Genomic DNA, 16,210 nt, shown 5'->3' with positions numbered 1-16,210 from the left:
TAGGCGGAAGTATAAATTGTGGCAACCATTTTGGAGAATAATTTGGCAATAATTCATAAGTTTAAATTACATATATCCTTTGAAACAGCAACTTTAATTCTAGAAATGTATTCCACCGGTATACGTACACTTAGGCACAAAGAAATATATACCATTACATTTTTAGTTTCATTGTTTATAGTAACAAAACATTGATAACAGCCTAAATGTCCATCCAATAAGGACTGATTATATTATTGTGAATTCATCCTTGAAATTAAATACTATGCAGGCATAAAAAATGAGGCTATTCTCTGTTTACTTACATGAAACTATCCCAAGATCTGTATTTTAATTAGAGAAAAGAAGTCATTCATGTGAAAAACTGTCCTTATGTATGTGTGTGTGTGTGTGTGTGTGTGTGTGTGTGTGTGTGTGTGTGTGTGCGCATAAACTATTTCTAGAAGAATTCACAGGAAACTAGTAGCAGTGGTTATCTCTGATAAAGGAAGTTGTGGGAAAGATAAGAGAAACACTTGTCACTATCTATTCGTTTATAGCTTTTGAATCTATTACTGAGTCTGTATTGCCTATCCAAAATTAATAAAAATTTAAGCCAACTATGTAAAGAAGCTTAGAAGTTGGATTTTTTTTATTAGCAACTTTTAATTTTGATATAATTTCAAATTTACAGAATAATTGCAAGAATACTACAAGAAATTTCCTTGGAGCGTGCCTTGCATTTAGTTGTTATGCTTCTTTGATTTGGACATAAATAAAATAATCTGGAATATTATTCAGTCTTTCTCTGTTTTGTCTGTGAGATTTTCCAGTTATTTTGTAGAATGTCCTTCAGTGTAGGTTGTCTTATGTTTCCTCCTGATTAGATTCAGGTTATATGATTTTGATAGACACCACATAAGTGATTGTTGTGTACTTCTCACTGCATCTTATCAGGAGCACTATACTTGCCAGAGTTCTCATCCTTGGACTACAGGAGATGAGGCTCTCCTTCAGGGCACATGCAGAAGTTTTCAGGTCATTTTGTGGCACCTGAGATGGGAATTTGAATCCCTAAGCTCATCCATTACATTCACCACTCTGTCAAGCAACATTAGGAGCCACCAACCAACCTCATGTATTTGTTAGTTTTCCAAAAATGTTCAAAAGTATCATACACACAGTCAAGTAACCCCGCTCCTTACTTCATATAAGAGGTCAATTAGGAGTATCCAGGGCAAATATTTTGTGTTTCTCTGTTGCCAGGTCTATCGGTGTTCTCTTTACTACCGAAAATAGAGTCATTGGTTGTTTTTTTAATGTTTCCAAATTCTGATACAAAAGACTGTTGTCTTCCAAAAGCATTTTTTACATTTTCTTCATTGCTACTTATTAATTCAAAAATTTATTAGAACCTCTTTGTTTTCATTCAGAAGCCAGTGAAAATATCTGGCCCATTCGATAAATATTTTTTATCTTCTTAAAGAAATTACATTTTAAAAATCAATTACTGTTAAGCCATTTTTAACTATTTGGGAAGTTCTAAAGAAAATATCTGAACCATGCAAATACCATAATACTGATGCTAGAGATGAGGTATTCAGAATAGTTTCCTAGAGAAGATGTTGCTTAGGCTTTTAAAGGAGTGAGAACCTGCCAAACAGACAGGGGAAGAAGAGACAGGGCAAGGCACAAGTTTTCTAGCAGAATGAACCCCATGGAAAACTGTGACGTCGTGGTGCTCTTAGGAACTGTAAATAGCTCCTTAATGTGAAGGCAAGAGTGGCTGAGAGGGGATGGGAGGTGCTGATGGGTGGAAGTGTGAGTAGTTAGTTAGGAGAGTCAGGTGAAGAGAAAAGTGGAAGCCAGGACACAAAAGACCTTGTGTATCTACTGTGGAGTTTGTGTTATTACTCTTTAGGGTTCTTCATTGAAAGGGGCTTATTGTGATCATCTTTGTCACCACAGCGCACATTCTTATTATTTAATCTATCATATTACGTTATTATTCATTTACAACACTTCCTGTTCTTCATTCTTTTAATTCCCAGAGTCAGGCTTAGTGTCTGGCACAAAGTAGATATTGAACAAATATGTGAAGAATGCATCATAAAAGTTTGTCCTAAAAGAGTTACACATAGAGGTCATAGAAATGCCTTCCTTGGTCTCTGGTGAGAGATGTTATCATCCCATTTGTCATCTAGGATAATTACAGCAATTCTTCCTGGAGGCAAAGCAAGCAGGTGACTGCATTACCTCAGTGCTTACTTCATACCATAAGGCTTTCCAAAGCTAATTGAAATCTTGGATTGGTGTTAAAGTGTATACTGACACCATCTAGTGGTAATTTTAAGCCCTAACAAAATTAAAAATTTCATCTTTGATAACCTGAGTTTCAAGTAAGATAAGCTTCTGATGTTTCATAAATTGCTGAAGCATTGTGTTTAATATCATATTTGTTGAACTGTTAATAGTTATACATTTGATAATTTTTTGCATGTATTTTAATTGTGTTTTACAAACTCGATTCCCAGAAGTTTTGGTAAACAAAATATTCTATTTGAAATAAAATGGAATTTTGGAGAAAGTACCTGGAGTCTTAGAACAACATTCTTATCTCATGTTATTTGCTGTCCCTCTTAGTCACAGAGTTCCAGATTTATGAGGTAATTTTTTTTCTAACATCCTTTTTTTTTTCTTGTTTGGACAATGTTTTTAAAATTAAAGCACCGTATTCTTTTCATTCGTATCCTTGAAGCATGTTGAGCACGTCATGCAAATTTGCAGGTTAAGCAGAAAGGCTTGGGATAGTGAACCTTTGCTTTTTATTATTTTTGTGGGTCTTTAAAATGAGTTATGTAGATATTTTGCTTGTGATTAATTGCTAGTTGATTGACATCTGAAGCAGGGAATTGGATTGTGATCACTGAATTAATTACTCATGCGTAGGGATTGCTGTGACTTAAGTAGCAATGTTAATAAAATAAAACATTTATTAAAAATCTCCTTCCTGCAGAACATAACTGGAAGCATAAAATTAACTGCCTTTTTTTAAAAGTGCTTGCACAATGCCTGGGGGAGAAGAAGAAGCTGAAACACATGGAGGTTAAGTAGCTTTCATAAGGTCTCACTGCTATTAAGTTTACAATGTGAGCATTTAGAATCATATGTAAAGGACCAAAAGTCAGTACTTTTAACTACCATATAAACTTTCTGTCTTAACAACAGGAAGATGCATAGGAAAACCATAGCAGAAAAATGGTTAATTTTCTTAAACCTTAAAACCTTAAAGTAGTTAGTAACTCTTATTTAAATATACACCAACTACTTGACAAAAATCTTGGTTTTTAATTTATGGTTGACATTATCAATATCTGTTTGTTTCCACTCATAATGATAGCCCACAGCCTTCATGCCAGTGTGAAGGAAGTTAAGGTTCTTTTTTGCCTTGTGGTTCCAAATGCTTAGTTATTTCCCTGCTTCACTGGCCCTGCAACAAAAGGGTTTAGAGGTGGCCGCTGTTCTTGGAGCAGCATTTTGCCCATCTCGACACTGTTCATTCAGCTCTTGGAAGTGACCTGTATGTCTGCCTTTTTCTCGGCATTTGGAGTGTGGTGGTGGCAACCACTTGTCCATTTAGGTGTTGGCCTAGCTCTGGTTCACATGTTTATGTACGTGAGTTAATGTGTAAATAGTAACTATATATGGGTTTTCTAAATTAAATTTTTTTTCTTTGTAAATATAGATAATTTTGTGCAGTTGCAGTTATATCACATATGCTGGGTTTTTTTTTTTTTAATTCTTTTTTCCTTTGTTCCTATGACTTTATTCCAATGGCTCACATGGCCTTTCTCCTCCTCACTCTATTGTATGTACAAAATGATACATAAAACATAACATGTAGTCTTCCATATTTTCCCATGCTTATGTAATCATTTATAAAATATATCTCTGTACAGTTGTATATACAAATCATACATGGGGTGACCTTTTAGCCTTTAATGGTAAAAAGGTGAGATCATATTCTTGAATACTTAAAAAATATTTCTACCTTTCAGCCACCTATCCCATTCCTGAGAATCTGTCCCATTGAAATGAAAGTACTAGTTTCTAAGATTATGTGTCAAGAATATTTTACAGTATTATTCAAAATAGCAGGAAGGAAGTGGGATAGTTAAATAATTAATGATATATCTACACCACAGAATTTTAGGCGTCCTTCTAAAAATGAATTTAACTTATGCCAGAAGTGCCTCCTCTACCGTTCTCTCTGTCATGGAGTTCATTGTTTTTATTTGCTGACATTTTGCTGAGGTTCCAAGAGGGAAAAGAAATAAATGTATTTAGATAGTTTTCTGTGTAATTGAAAATCTGGCTAACTAGATTTCAAGACCTGTTTTAACTACTATTTATTTTCTTCCCAGAGCTTCTAGGTTGTCTTCAACTTTTTTTTTTTTTTTTTCATCTTCTTACCTTTCTATATTTTGGATATAGGAAATCCCCAGCCTCTAAAAAACTAAATTCTTTCTTCTTTCTTGGCTGTTAACCCCAATTGGCCCTTTCTAGCAACAGCATCTCAGCACAGCTTCAAATGTAGTAAAAGTAAACTCATAATCAATGAAATGTCAGTTCAGAAATTGTTCCTGGGATATTTACTTTTTTTGGAGACTCATAGGAAAGGAACAGCATTTCTGAATAACCGCAGCTACTTCTTCCTTTTCTTTTGCTTCTGTAGATTTGAAAAGGGGCGCATCTACACATTCATCGGAGAAGTCGTCGTTTCTGTGAATCCTTACAAGTCGCTGAACATCTATGGGAGAGAGACCATTGAGCAGTATAAAGGACGTGAGCTGTATGAGAGACCGCCTCATCTTTTTGCTATTGCTGATGCTGCTTACAAGGCTATGAAGAGGCGATCGAAGGACACATGTATTGTGATATCAGGTATTTAGAGGGGATCCCCTGTCTGTACTCAAGGCAAAAATGTATTTAACTTATTAGGTACTCAAGGATCCAGATGATTGATTCAATCTTTTTTGAAGTTAGAAACTTTTGCAATTTTTAGGAGGAAAAAACGTAATGAACTTTAAATACCCAATTATTTATTTAGATCATTTCCGACCATCCTCTAGTCTTGGTTCATTTACAAATACATGTTGAATCCGGATGGACTTCTGGTCAATTTTGTAGACTGAGGTGACATGGAAAATCTTTCCTTCCCTCTCTGGATAAAATGTAACAAAAATTATTTTAAATAATAACAGAATGAAACTGATACAATGAAATCCTGACATACCGAAAATGGGAGCCAGTGTCTAGGGATATACTGGCATGGGGGCTGGAACTATGCTTTCAGAACTGAGGGTGCCTGACGAGGAGGGAGACAGACCCAAAGTGCCCAAGAAGTGGAGCTGAACTCTCTACTTAAAGCTGCACTCTTCAAGGAATCTTGTGTAGTGAAATGAGCCAGGAAAAATATCTGTCCTCTGACCCAGGATGGCTTCTCCCAAACTGTGGAAACTTCTTTCGGTACTAATAATTCTCACATTTGCATTCGTGGCTTTATACTTTCAAAAACACTTTTAGGATTTTTATTCCATTTTGGTTATCAAGACAACTCTGAGTGGTAAGTACAGCAGTTCCATTTCTACTTTGTCAGAAGAGTTGAGTTCAACTTAATGTTGAAGTTAGAGAATTATATCCTAGGACTACATTTCATAAAAACAAATTATGAAAAGAAGTTGCCTGATTGTAAAACAGACAACAAAGAAAACAATTGTATAAGAGTATAAAGTAAAAAGACAAAGTCCCTTCCCCTTGAATACCTTGTTCCCCCAAAATTCCAGCATTAACAGCTGTGAACAATAGTGTTTATCCTTTTATTGATTTTCTCTGCATGTGCAAATACATATCGTCACACGTGCATATATAATTATAAGTATAATTATATTGTGGAGTTATAACTGCTATTAGATAATTTGTTTTTCCGTTTGACATTATAATGGACATTTTTTCATTACAATACTTATTTCTATAGTATTTAATTATGTAGTATTCCATTGAATAGTTGAATCATAATTTATTTACCCAATCCTCTACTGAAAGGCATTTTACTTTCAGGTTTTAACTATAACACACAGTCTACAGAAAAACTCTTAAAACCTTTGATGATGATGATTATTTTATTGACATTTGTATTTCCATAATACAAATTTCTACAAGTGGAGTTTTGGGGTCAGAAGACATAAACTTAAAAGTTTAGGTAGATAATTCTAAATTGATCTCTTCTTCCCCCCTTATACCAGTTGTCATTTTCTGTTATACCATGTGTCTTGAGCTTATTGCATACTTTAGTTTTCACCAGAATTACTCTAACTTTCATTTTCTGAAAGACTTATTTTGACCCTGTTAAAATTAAAAGAAATTCTATGGAAAATAAGATTATATTGTGGCCACTGTTTTACTCACTAGATTATTTCTTTTCTGCTAGATTTAAGAGTCGTTGTCAAGTACAAAGACTTTAAGGAATTAGTTTATCACATTTTATTTCTTGATATTTCTTACTAGATTAATTTTGATTTGTAATCTATTTGTTATTTTACTTGTACATTAGTTTTAGTTTTTTCAACTTGTGTTCAGATCTGTTAGCACCAATACCATATCAAGACGGTGAAATAACTCAAAAAAGCAAACAGTGAAACATAAGGGATTTTAAATAAATAACTGACATCACAATTTAAAATTATTCCTTTAAAAATTAGCCAACTTTTGGTGTAAGTTATAATGTTAAGCCTTGCACAATTTTTCCCCCAGGGGAAAGCGGAGCTGGTAAAACCGAAGCCAGTAAGTACATTATGCAGTACATTGCGGCCATCACCAACCCCAGTCAGAGAGCAGAGATTGAAAGGTAAGGGCAATCTAATAATGGGGGGGAAATTCTACTTAGAGCTTTATTTCCTATATAGAATTGACCAGGCTTAACCTCTGATATGTATCAACCATTCATTGATGATAAACTACTTTGATTCTCTTATTGCATACTCTACTTTTATTTATATCACTCTATTTCTATATTTGCTTTTAATTGAAAAAAAGCTTTCTACTATGGTAAGCTTTATCAAATTATAAAACAAAACAAAATTATTGAGAGGAAAAAACAAAACAAAACAGAGGAAAGTGTCCCCATTCTTGTTTATAACTGTCGCCTTAAATGTATGTGGTCAGCAAAGATGTTATAGTTTACACTGGTAGCTTTTATGGTTCGAGCTCTCACAGGTTCTTCGCTCTTTCTGTTACACCAGCATCTTTTTAAAACTGTGTTCTGAGGAGCCCTCAGTTCTCTAGAGTGAAAGGCGGCTCTGGGAGGCAGATCCATGCCTCCCCATCATTATTACAACTGGAACTCCTGAAATTAGAAGTTCTAAATGTGATTTTTTTTCTAAAAGGGTTTCAGCCGCAACAGGCTGCTGCTCACAGTAAGATGCGTAATGAGGCTCGTGTGCTCTGTCTGAGGCCCAGCATTTAGCACAGTGTCGGACACATAGTATTTGCTTAATAAATGTGTAAGTAATGAATGGATGGGTTTTTTAAAAATAAAGAAATGTGGCTATAAAGCAACATGATTCAACTTCCTTATGTAGTGTGGACTTTTTGAAGAGAAAAAAAATTGATTTTCCAGAGTGTTACTTTGAAGTTCAGTGCTCATTTACTGAAGAGTGACGCTCCATGTACACATCTCAATCTTCAGTTTTATGAATAGAAAGAAAGGATGCTGGGTTGATGTGAGAGAAGAGACTTTAGACTACACTAACCATGGGCTTTCTTCTTTACATCCTAATTGGGCTGAATGATCAGGTCAAAGAGGTATTTTTCTTAATTTTGACACATCCCCACGTCTGATTTTGACTTTGCAACTAATAAGAACAAAGATATGAGTAAGTATTCTTAATTTCCTTAGGGGCTCAGGATAGTAACTGTCTAAGAAGTAAATTAATTTTATTTCTAAACCCAGGTGGTGTGGTGAAATAAGGCATATGAGCATTAATCAGCCTTTCACAAGCATATCTTACCATAGTTTTAGAGGCAGTTTATTTATCATAAGCAAACAGTTTTTTCCCACATTTTAAAAGTATACTTTCATTCAGGAGGAGATAAATTTGTAGGGTCACTTACAGTAGTAGTGGAAGGAACAGTTGATCTGCTATATCAGTTTATCTTAGTGGCCAAAGGTATTTCTGCAGGTATGCCCATATAAGAGGAATTTTTTCAGTGAAATCAAACAAAGACCTAAAGAGAAGGACGAAGTTAAAATGCATCCATTGAAAGAGACTGCTCTATAAAAAGATAGCAATCATTGAATAAAGAATGAATTAAATAACTGGTACAAAGAAGAGATTCCATACAACTTCAAATAAAATGATAAGCAACTTCTAATAAAGACCAAATTTATAATGTATAACTAAGTGGAATCAGTTTTACAGTTCTAGGCTTTATAAGCAAGTATTTAAAAAAATTGTATCATTTTCTGTATCATCCATTCTTTTTTTCAGAACATCTTTTTAAGATTTTTCTTTATGTAAATAAAATATGTTCATTTAAAAGAAAAACTAAAAAATTATAGCATTGCGTTGGTGAAAGTTCCCTGAAATTCCACCCTACCTACGCCTCCAAGCTAGGTAACCATAATGAAGTGTGCTATTCCCTCCAGGTATTTTAAGCATTTACTAACATACTGTGCATGAGTATATTCACTCACACGTGAGCACATGCACACACACACACACACACACACACACACACACACACAGATCCTGCATACATATTATTTTGCAGCTCAGTTTCTCACTTTTTAATATATTCTGGATATCTTTCTATGTCAGTATGTATTATACTGGAAACAAATTTATTTTTCTCCATCCCCATTAGTGGACATTTAGGTTGCCTTTTGTGTTTTGTTTTGTTTGTTTTGTTTTAATTGCAAACAGTGCTGCAGTCAGCATCTTTGCATAAATATTTGCATATCTTTTAATGAAATCTACTTTTTTTTACAAGGCCCATCCTTTAAAACTTTTTGTAATAACTTTCATTTATCTGTGTTCAAGAGTGAAGAATATGTTGCTTAAATCCAACTGTGTCCTGGAAGCTTTTGGCAATGCCAAAACCAACCGTAATGACAATTCCAGCAGGTTTGGAAAATACATGGATATCAACTTTGATTTCAAGGGGGACCCTATTGGTGGACATATCAATAACTACTTATTGGAGAAGGTAAATGTGCTTGATTTCTGAGGGTAATGTAACAAGCGCTTAGTGTTTTTTTTATAAACCTAATTATGTTTATAGAATTTCTTTAATTGCTTCAGAGTAGTTTTAAATCCTATTCTCCCTCCCTTCCTGCTCCTCAGTTAGCTTTCTATGATAAGATGGTCTTCTTTTGTATTCTCTTATTAACACAATATCAAGTTGTAAAAAGCTGTGGACTTTTAAGATAAAGAATAAGTATATGTGTTGGGGGAAGTGGGAGTGATATGTGAATATGTGCCAGCTTCTGGGTAAGGTTTAACCAAAAACCAATCTAGGACTAATCGGTTCCACCCTTTTTACACATCATTACCTCCCATATTTTTTTTTTTATGCATGAAGAAGAGCTATCCTGTACATTCCCTGAAATAACACTCTTTTCAAACAATCATGCCCATACAACTCTTTTTTTAAATTGAGATTTAATTGACATATAACATTGTGTAAATTTACGGTGTATAACATTGATATGATACTCCTATGTATTTTATTTAAAATAATTTGAAATCTCAATTTTTTTAGTTTCTATTTACAGCATCCTTTATGATGATGTGATGTAGTGTAATCTATTTTTCTTTGTTAAATTGGAGTCATACTGTTAAGGAGATAATGTTTTTAATCAGTCAGTTAAAAAAAGGATAGGAAATGCCAGGTATTATCGGTCTCTTTTCCAAAATGTTTCATGGTTTCACTTTACGTGCATATTCAATCAAAAAGATCCCTGTGAATGGATGTACATTTTTCACAGCAGCAGTCTCTTAATAGCAGTTTTTTGGGAAGTATCTAAGGCAGGGGTCTCAATAGACTGATCTGGCCCAACTGATTTTATTAAGGGCTATAAAGCATCGCTCTTTGAAATGCCAGCAGACGCTGGGGAAGGGAATGTTGAAACTATTCCTCGCTATTCTCCCCTCTTCCAATTTCTTCCCCACTAAAATATTCTCCTTTTAAGATCAAGGTTAAAAAAAATCAAAATAGCTTTATTTTCGGAAATTTTAGAGAACTCTGTTTTAAGCAGTAAAAAGTATTACCAAAATAAATTGCACAGAAAATTGTATAGAGGAAACCTAATTTTAGGTGGGTCCTATCCATGGGGTCTTTAGGACATTTAAGTGCACTGTCGATAACATGATTCACTGAGAAAGTAGCTTCTGTTTTGTTTTAGAGGTACATTCTCAGATTCAAATTTTTAATGTGTTTTTTCTTAGTCTCGAGTGATTGTGCAACAGCCAGGAGAAAGAAGCTTTCATTCTTTCTATCAGGTTAGTAATCTGCTGTTAGGCAGATAATTGATCATTTGTTCAGTTATACAGGAAATGAATGTTTTTATATTGAGGCTCTCCCCTTTCCTGTGCCTCCCTTGCTTCCATTGGCCCATGACACGGTACACATGTGTGCACACACACGCACGTTCTACCCCACGTGCTTCTTCAGAGATTTGACGAGCATGTCTATTAGAAAGAGCTAGCAGGTGGTTAACCAACCAGATGACTGCCTTAGTTGAGCATCACATTTTTTTGTGGTGTAGATAACAGTTTAATGATGTATAAAAGTTTTTGAAATAGAAAATCCTGAATGCGTTGAATTAATTTTGTTTTATTTTGAATTGAGGCTGTTGTTTCCTTATTTGGGATTTCCAGAGATGAGAACGCAAACTCAGTTTATTTTGTTCATGGAGGTTATAAAGCAATATGATTAGTTTAAAAAAATAACCATATTTATGAATTCAAGAGAATTGTCTTCCCTATCTCATCAACGCTGTGCTTGCTTAGAAAAAAATTTTCGAACACTTTTTTTGGGAATGCTTTTAGAGACTAAGACAAATCTTTCAAAATAGCCCTCCTGTTGGCAAGTCTTTTTACTCAGGGAACAAGTTTGATACATTATTATGATGTTTTTAAGGCCCAATATACCATAAACCAGTACTAAATAAAGTGAGTGAGCAAATTAAGCAATACTGTCTTAGATTTTTATAAAATAAAACTACAAATCAAGATTGATTTTCACATGTAAACTATCTCTGAACGTGATTGAAACATGACAATACTAATTGAAAACAATTCAACCAAGCTCAGTTTCTTCCATAGGGAACTGCTTTAGTAGACAGTACTCCTTTGTGTATATAAGTTCTGGTCTGTTTTGTTTAAAAGATCAGTTTTTAAAATCTGATCATTACACCTTTTAAGTAAAGCAAAGCATACAGTTTAATATAGAGAATTTAAACATAATGCTTTCCAAAAGGAAAGTTATATAAAAGGGCTACCTGTATTATGTTTTTGTTGATAGTTTACCATGTTTTCAATAAACTACTTTGTACCAAATATAAAGGAGTTCTGTTTATTTCCAAGAAGCCATAACCTTTTTCCACTGTTTTTCCCACATGAAGGAAAGTGTTAAAATTTCTTTGTCCGACACTACAGTCATGGTTATCCAGTTGTCTTCTTCTGAGATACAGAGATTGACGAGGAAAAGCCATAGCTATTTTTTTCCAGTGTGACTTGGCATATGACTGTCTGCTGATACCTCTTACTTCTGTGGCAGTATTGACTTTTTCTGAATTCGGAAACACTACTCTATCCTGTCTGGATAATGAGGCTTCTAAGCAGGTGACTAGCAGAGAGAAGAGCTTCCTATTTTACAAACAACCATAGTAAAAGCAAGAACTTTTTATGCCAGCTATGTTGTGAAAGCCATAAGACTTTTTAAGCAACTTTTTTCGTGGTTGTATAACATTCTCCATGACTGATAACTTTTGAAAGAAGCCATTTGCCTTAAAGGTAAAAAAAAAAAAAAAATTCTTTAAAACCAGAAACAAGAGGATCTAAGTGAATAAGCCCAGAAAATGAATAAAAGCTAGGTTGCCTTTGTTAGACTATCTGGTGTATTTGGTTCGGTATGTATTTTGCCAATTTATTTTAAATTATTTTTCAGCTACTCCAAGGAGGTTCAGAACAGACACTTCGTTCTCTTCATCTCCAGAAATCCCTTTCATCCTACAACTATATCCATGTAGGAGCTCAATTAAAGGTGAGAGTTTCCTCTTTGAGATTGCTCAGCTATAGAATCAGACAGAGAATCAGAGGGAACATTAAATAATTAGCTAAAATAAAAGCCTGTTGCCTCTGGGCAAATGAATGACTCTTTTATTCTATTATTAAAATTCTCAAGGACAGAGATTCAATACATCATTGACTCAACAACTTTGCTTAATAACCCATTACTATGTTTTATCACCATCCAACAGGAAAGAAGTTTCTTATGATCTTGAGGTTTCTTCTAATTTTTAATCCTATTCCTTGTATTTTGATACTATAAAATATTGATATGACTAGGAAATCTGCCTCAAAAGAAGATGCCATATGATTTTGCCAAAGGCAAGTTGTTAAGACAAAATTTGAAAGCATATTGGCTGAAATGACTATCAAAGTTCTCCATTCACTGTTTTTTGAGATATTGATTTTGATGTATCCTAGAAATAGTTGTCTGACCCTTGGAGCATTTTGATCAGCTTTCAGATTTTTCCATTTTTTTCCTTCCCTTGCATGTGAGCACTTGCACACACATATGCAGGTACTTTTTGCTCTTTTATTTCTAATTAGTTTTCTGCCATTTTTCAGCTAATCCTAATAATAGTGTAGTTTGTTGATGGTAGGTTATAAAACAGTAATTACAGTATCATCTTATTTTGTTGAGGGAAAGGTACTGTATATAAATACATAAAATAAGACATCGAGGGAAAAGACCAAAGTTTTATTTTAAATGGATGACATTACAGATATTTGTGTTCTTCTGATTTTCCATATTTTAAATTTCTTGTGCAATTAAAAATATACTGTTGTTGGGGGAAAAATAAAAGAATTTATAAAAGGAAAGGATCTAAGATGTTCTTTTTATTTTTAAATTTTTATTATTCATCTTAAGCTAATTATATCAGCATTACTGGTTTACATGCATTATTATTGCCATGCATAGGAATACATTATATTTAGGGTTTTACAGTTAATTTTCCATTGTTTGACATTTAAGTTGCATTTTTTTACTTTTACAATCATCTGAGAGCAAGAGGGTTGGCCGAAAATTAATTGAAAACAAACAAAACACTAGAGGGCAACACTCTAGCCTTCTGAGAATAAGCTGGAGGTACTAAAGAGGTGTAAATGATTGTAAAATCAATACTTAAAAAGCCAATGACTGGAAATATTCCTTTTTATCAAATTGTCTTATTGACCAAATTACTTTTGGCCGGGTCATGTAGAGCCCCCCTAGAAAGCAAGTAGTAAATGAACATACAGCCTTCTCTACAAGCTAAATATAGCTTAGTTTCCCTTTTTGTCAAAGTTTTCCATTCTTATTCCTTCTCCCTTTTTCTTCTTCTCTAATAAAAACAAAAGAAGCATTACATGATTATAGTCTAAATCTAAAATAGAGATTAACCAAAAGGAAACAAAATACACTAAAGCTTACCATCTAGAGATAATTATTGATGACGGTTTATGTGTATATATTTATAAATGATATCGTACGCTAAATCCTGATTAAATGAACCCTCTAATAATTATTACTATCTTCCCATGTTAATAAATGTAAATTAATTGAATGATTTCAGTAACTATAAAATATTGTACCTAACTATCCTAAATTATAGAAATCATGTACAGTTTAGATATTTTGGGTTTCGGGTAAGATAAGACTCAATTAAAAGTCTCCAAAAACAGGAAGGAGCTTAATTATCTCACATAACAAGGAGCCCTCAATGGAGCAATTCCAGAGTTGGTTAAGACAGTTCCTTAACAATGTTGCTAGGAACCCAGGCGTTGTTTGTTTCTCCAACTTACAATTCTGCCATGCTCACTGGATTTAGCTTGTCTCCGTAGGCTGACTTTCCTCATGGTCCCAAAATGGCAGCAGCACCAGGAGTCACGGGCAGAGGATATGTTTCTGACTTATGTCCCTTTATAAGTTAGGGAAACCTCATGTCTTATTAACCGGAACGGCATCACATACCCATGGCTGACTAATCACTTGGTAAGAGAAATAAGATCACTGTGATTAGTTTAGATCAATGAAGATTTACCTCCTGAGGCTGGGGGCACCAGTCCTGAGGGACACATGCGCTTGGAGAGATGTGAACGAATCAGGCTCTGTCAGCAAGAAAGAAATGGGGTTTGGGGAATGGCTGTTGGGTAAGCAGCCAACAGTTTCCCACAGTAGAACATTTAGATTTTCTGTCTAATTTTGCAATTTCAACACATTTGCAGCTTATAATAATAGTAATATCCAATACTTGTCGAATGCCTTTTATAGGCTAAGAATTAAGGAGGTGCTTTATATAAATTGTCATTCAATTCTCATAACAATCCTGTAAGAGATATATTATTATGCCCATTTTACCCATGAGGAAATTGAGACTCAGTGAGATTCAGTGTCTTGCCCAAGATTAAAGAACTAGTAACTAGCCTGGTTGTGTCCTGGACACTGGAGGAACGTGTGCTCATCAGGCAGAGAGGACTCCTTCCTGTTCCCTTCCTCAGCAGGCAGGAAAGTCACCAAGGAAATGATCAGTCAGGCCCTCTGGAGCTGCTGCTTTGGGAAAACTTCTAAGATAGGCAGTTACTATTGCTTCGTTGTGAATTTTCATTGCCACACTTGTATTTACAACCTAATCACTATAGCTCCTCAAGGCAGGTGATTATCTTTGAACCTTGTCTTATAATTCAGTTGGGCTGCTACAACAAAAACACCATGAACTGGTGACTTATACACAATAAATGTTGATTTCTCAGAGTTCTGGAGGCTGGGAAGTCCAAGACTAAGGTGCCTAGAGGTGTCTGGTGAGGCCTACTTCCTGGTTTATAGATGGTGCCCTCTTGCTGTGCCCTCACAGAGCAGAAAGGATGAGAGATCTCTGGGGTTCCACCCTCATGACCTCACAAGGCTCCACCTCCTAATATCACCTTTGGGGTTAGGATATCAACATATGAATTCTGAGGAGGACACAAATGTTCCATCTACAGCAAACCCCCTGAAACTGGTTAGAAGGTCTTACGCACTAAATGTTTGTGAATAAGTGAAGTTATAGTCCCAGATTATTTATTAGATTGCTGAATGATTGAGGCAGGTTGCTTTGCTTTGGGAGCTTACTTTCTCTCACCTGTGAAATAAAAAGCCTCCCCATACGAGAGAGGGAGTGTTGTTTCCAGCCTGTATAAGACTAACTGTGGGACAAAAAACCAGAGGCAACAGTAGTAGCCAGGCATGTGTCTTGGAGGCTCCTACAGTCAGTATTTCCCTTTGCGATCTCACATCCCATGCTGTTTCCTTCCTTCATCACAGAATGGCGATCAGCTTTTCTGAGCCAGCTCGTGACTTGCTCCCTTACTGAAGGTTCCAGAAAATGTGTCGTGCTTATTTGGGGTTATGGCAGTGGGCATTGTGTGTGCTGAATGATGTTTCTGCCTTGGAACTCATTTTTATTCTCTTTGGACTTACTACAAAATCATCAAAACCTTGGCTAAACTTGAACTTAGTCTCATAATTATTGAATTTTAATGCTCATATGAAATGTCTGTAACTTAAAATGTTTCATTTTCATTCCTAGTCTTCTATCAATGATGCTGCAGAATTCAAAGTAGTAGCCGACGCCATGAAAGTAATTGGCTTCAAACCTGAGGAGATTCAGACAGTATATAAAATTTTGGCTACTATTCTTCACTTGGTAAGTAGGGTGCCTCTGAGAATCCATTGCCTCCCTGTGGAGACAGGACGTCGTTTCAGACTATTTTGTTTTTTCCCTGTAAATTTAAAAAGTAATTCATGTAAAAAATATTCTCGTAGATTTTGAAGAAATTACTATATCAGTAATTCTCTCTATAATTTTATAATATTATGAGGGATTTTTCAAGCCATGATAGGTTTTGAGACTGGCTTTAGT

At 34.8% G+C, this 16,210-nt stretch overlaps 1 protein-coding gene across 5 annotated transcripts in view; it reads left to right on the top strand.

Moving 5' to 3' along the window:
- The window catches only part of MYO1D (myosin ID), a 298,677-nt gene that overhangs the window by 72,173 nt on the left and 210,294 nt on the right, over positions 1-16,210 (top strand). For all 5 annotated transcript variants that reach the window (XM_023530612.1, XM_023530611.1, XM_011360040.1 and 2 more), the window contains exons 2-7: positions 4,715-4,923; positions 6,793-6,886; positions 9,081-9,246; positions 10,488-10,541; positions 12,211-12,306; positions 15,878-15,994. In XM_023530612.1, the coding sequence (XP_023386380.1) occupies positions 4,715-4,923; positions 6,793-6,886; positions 9,081-9,246; positions 10,488-10,541; positions 12,211-12,306; positions 15,878-15,994 (736 nt within the window). The remainder of the gene's footprint in view (positions 1-4,714; positions 4,924-6,792; positions 6,887-9,080; positions 9,247-10,487; positions 10,542-12,210; positions 12,307-15,877; positions 15,995-16,210) is intronic.

Source organism: Pteropus vampyrus, unplaced genomic scaffold, assembly GCF_000151845.1.
Source record: "Pteropus vampyrus isolate Shadow unplaced genomic scaffold, Pvam_2.0 Scaffold50, whole genome shotgun sequence".
In the NCBI taxonomy this organism is placed as follows: Eukaryota; Metazoa; Chordata; class Mammalia; order Chiroptera; family Pteropodidae; genus Pteropus; species Pteropus vampyrus.
This window is presented reverse-complemented; position numbering and strand designations above follow the sequence as displayed.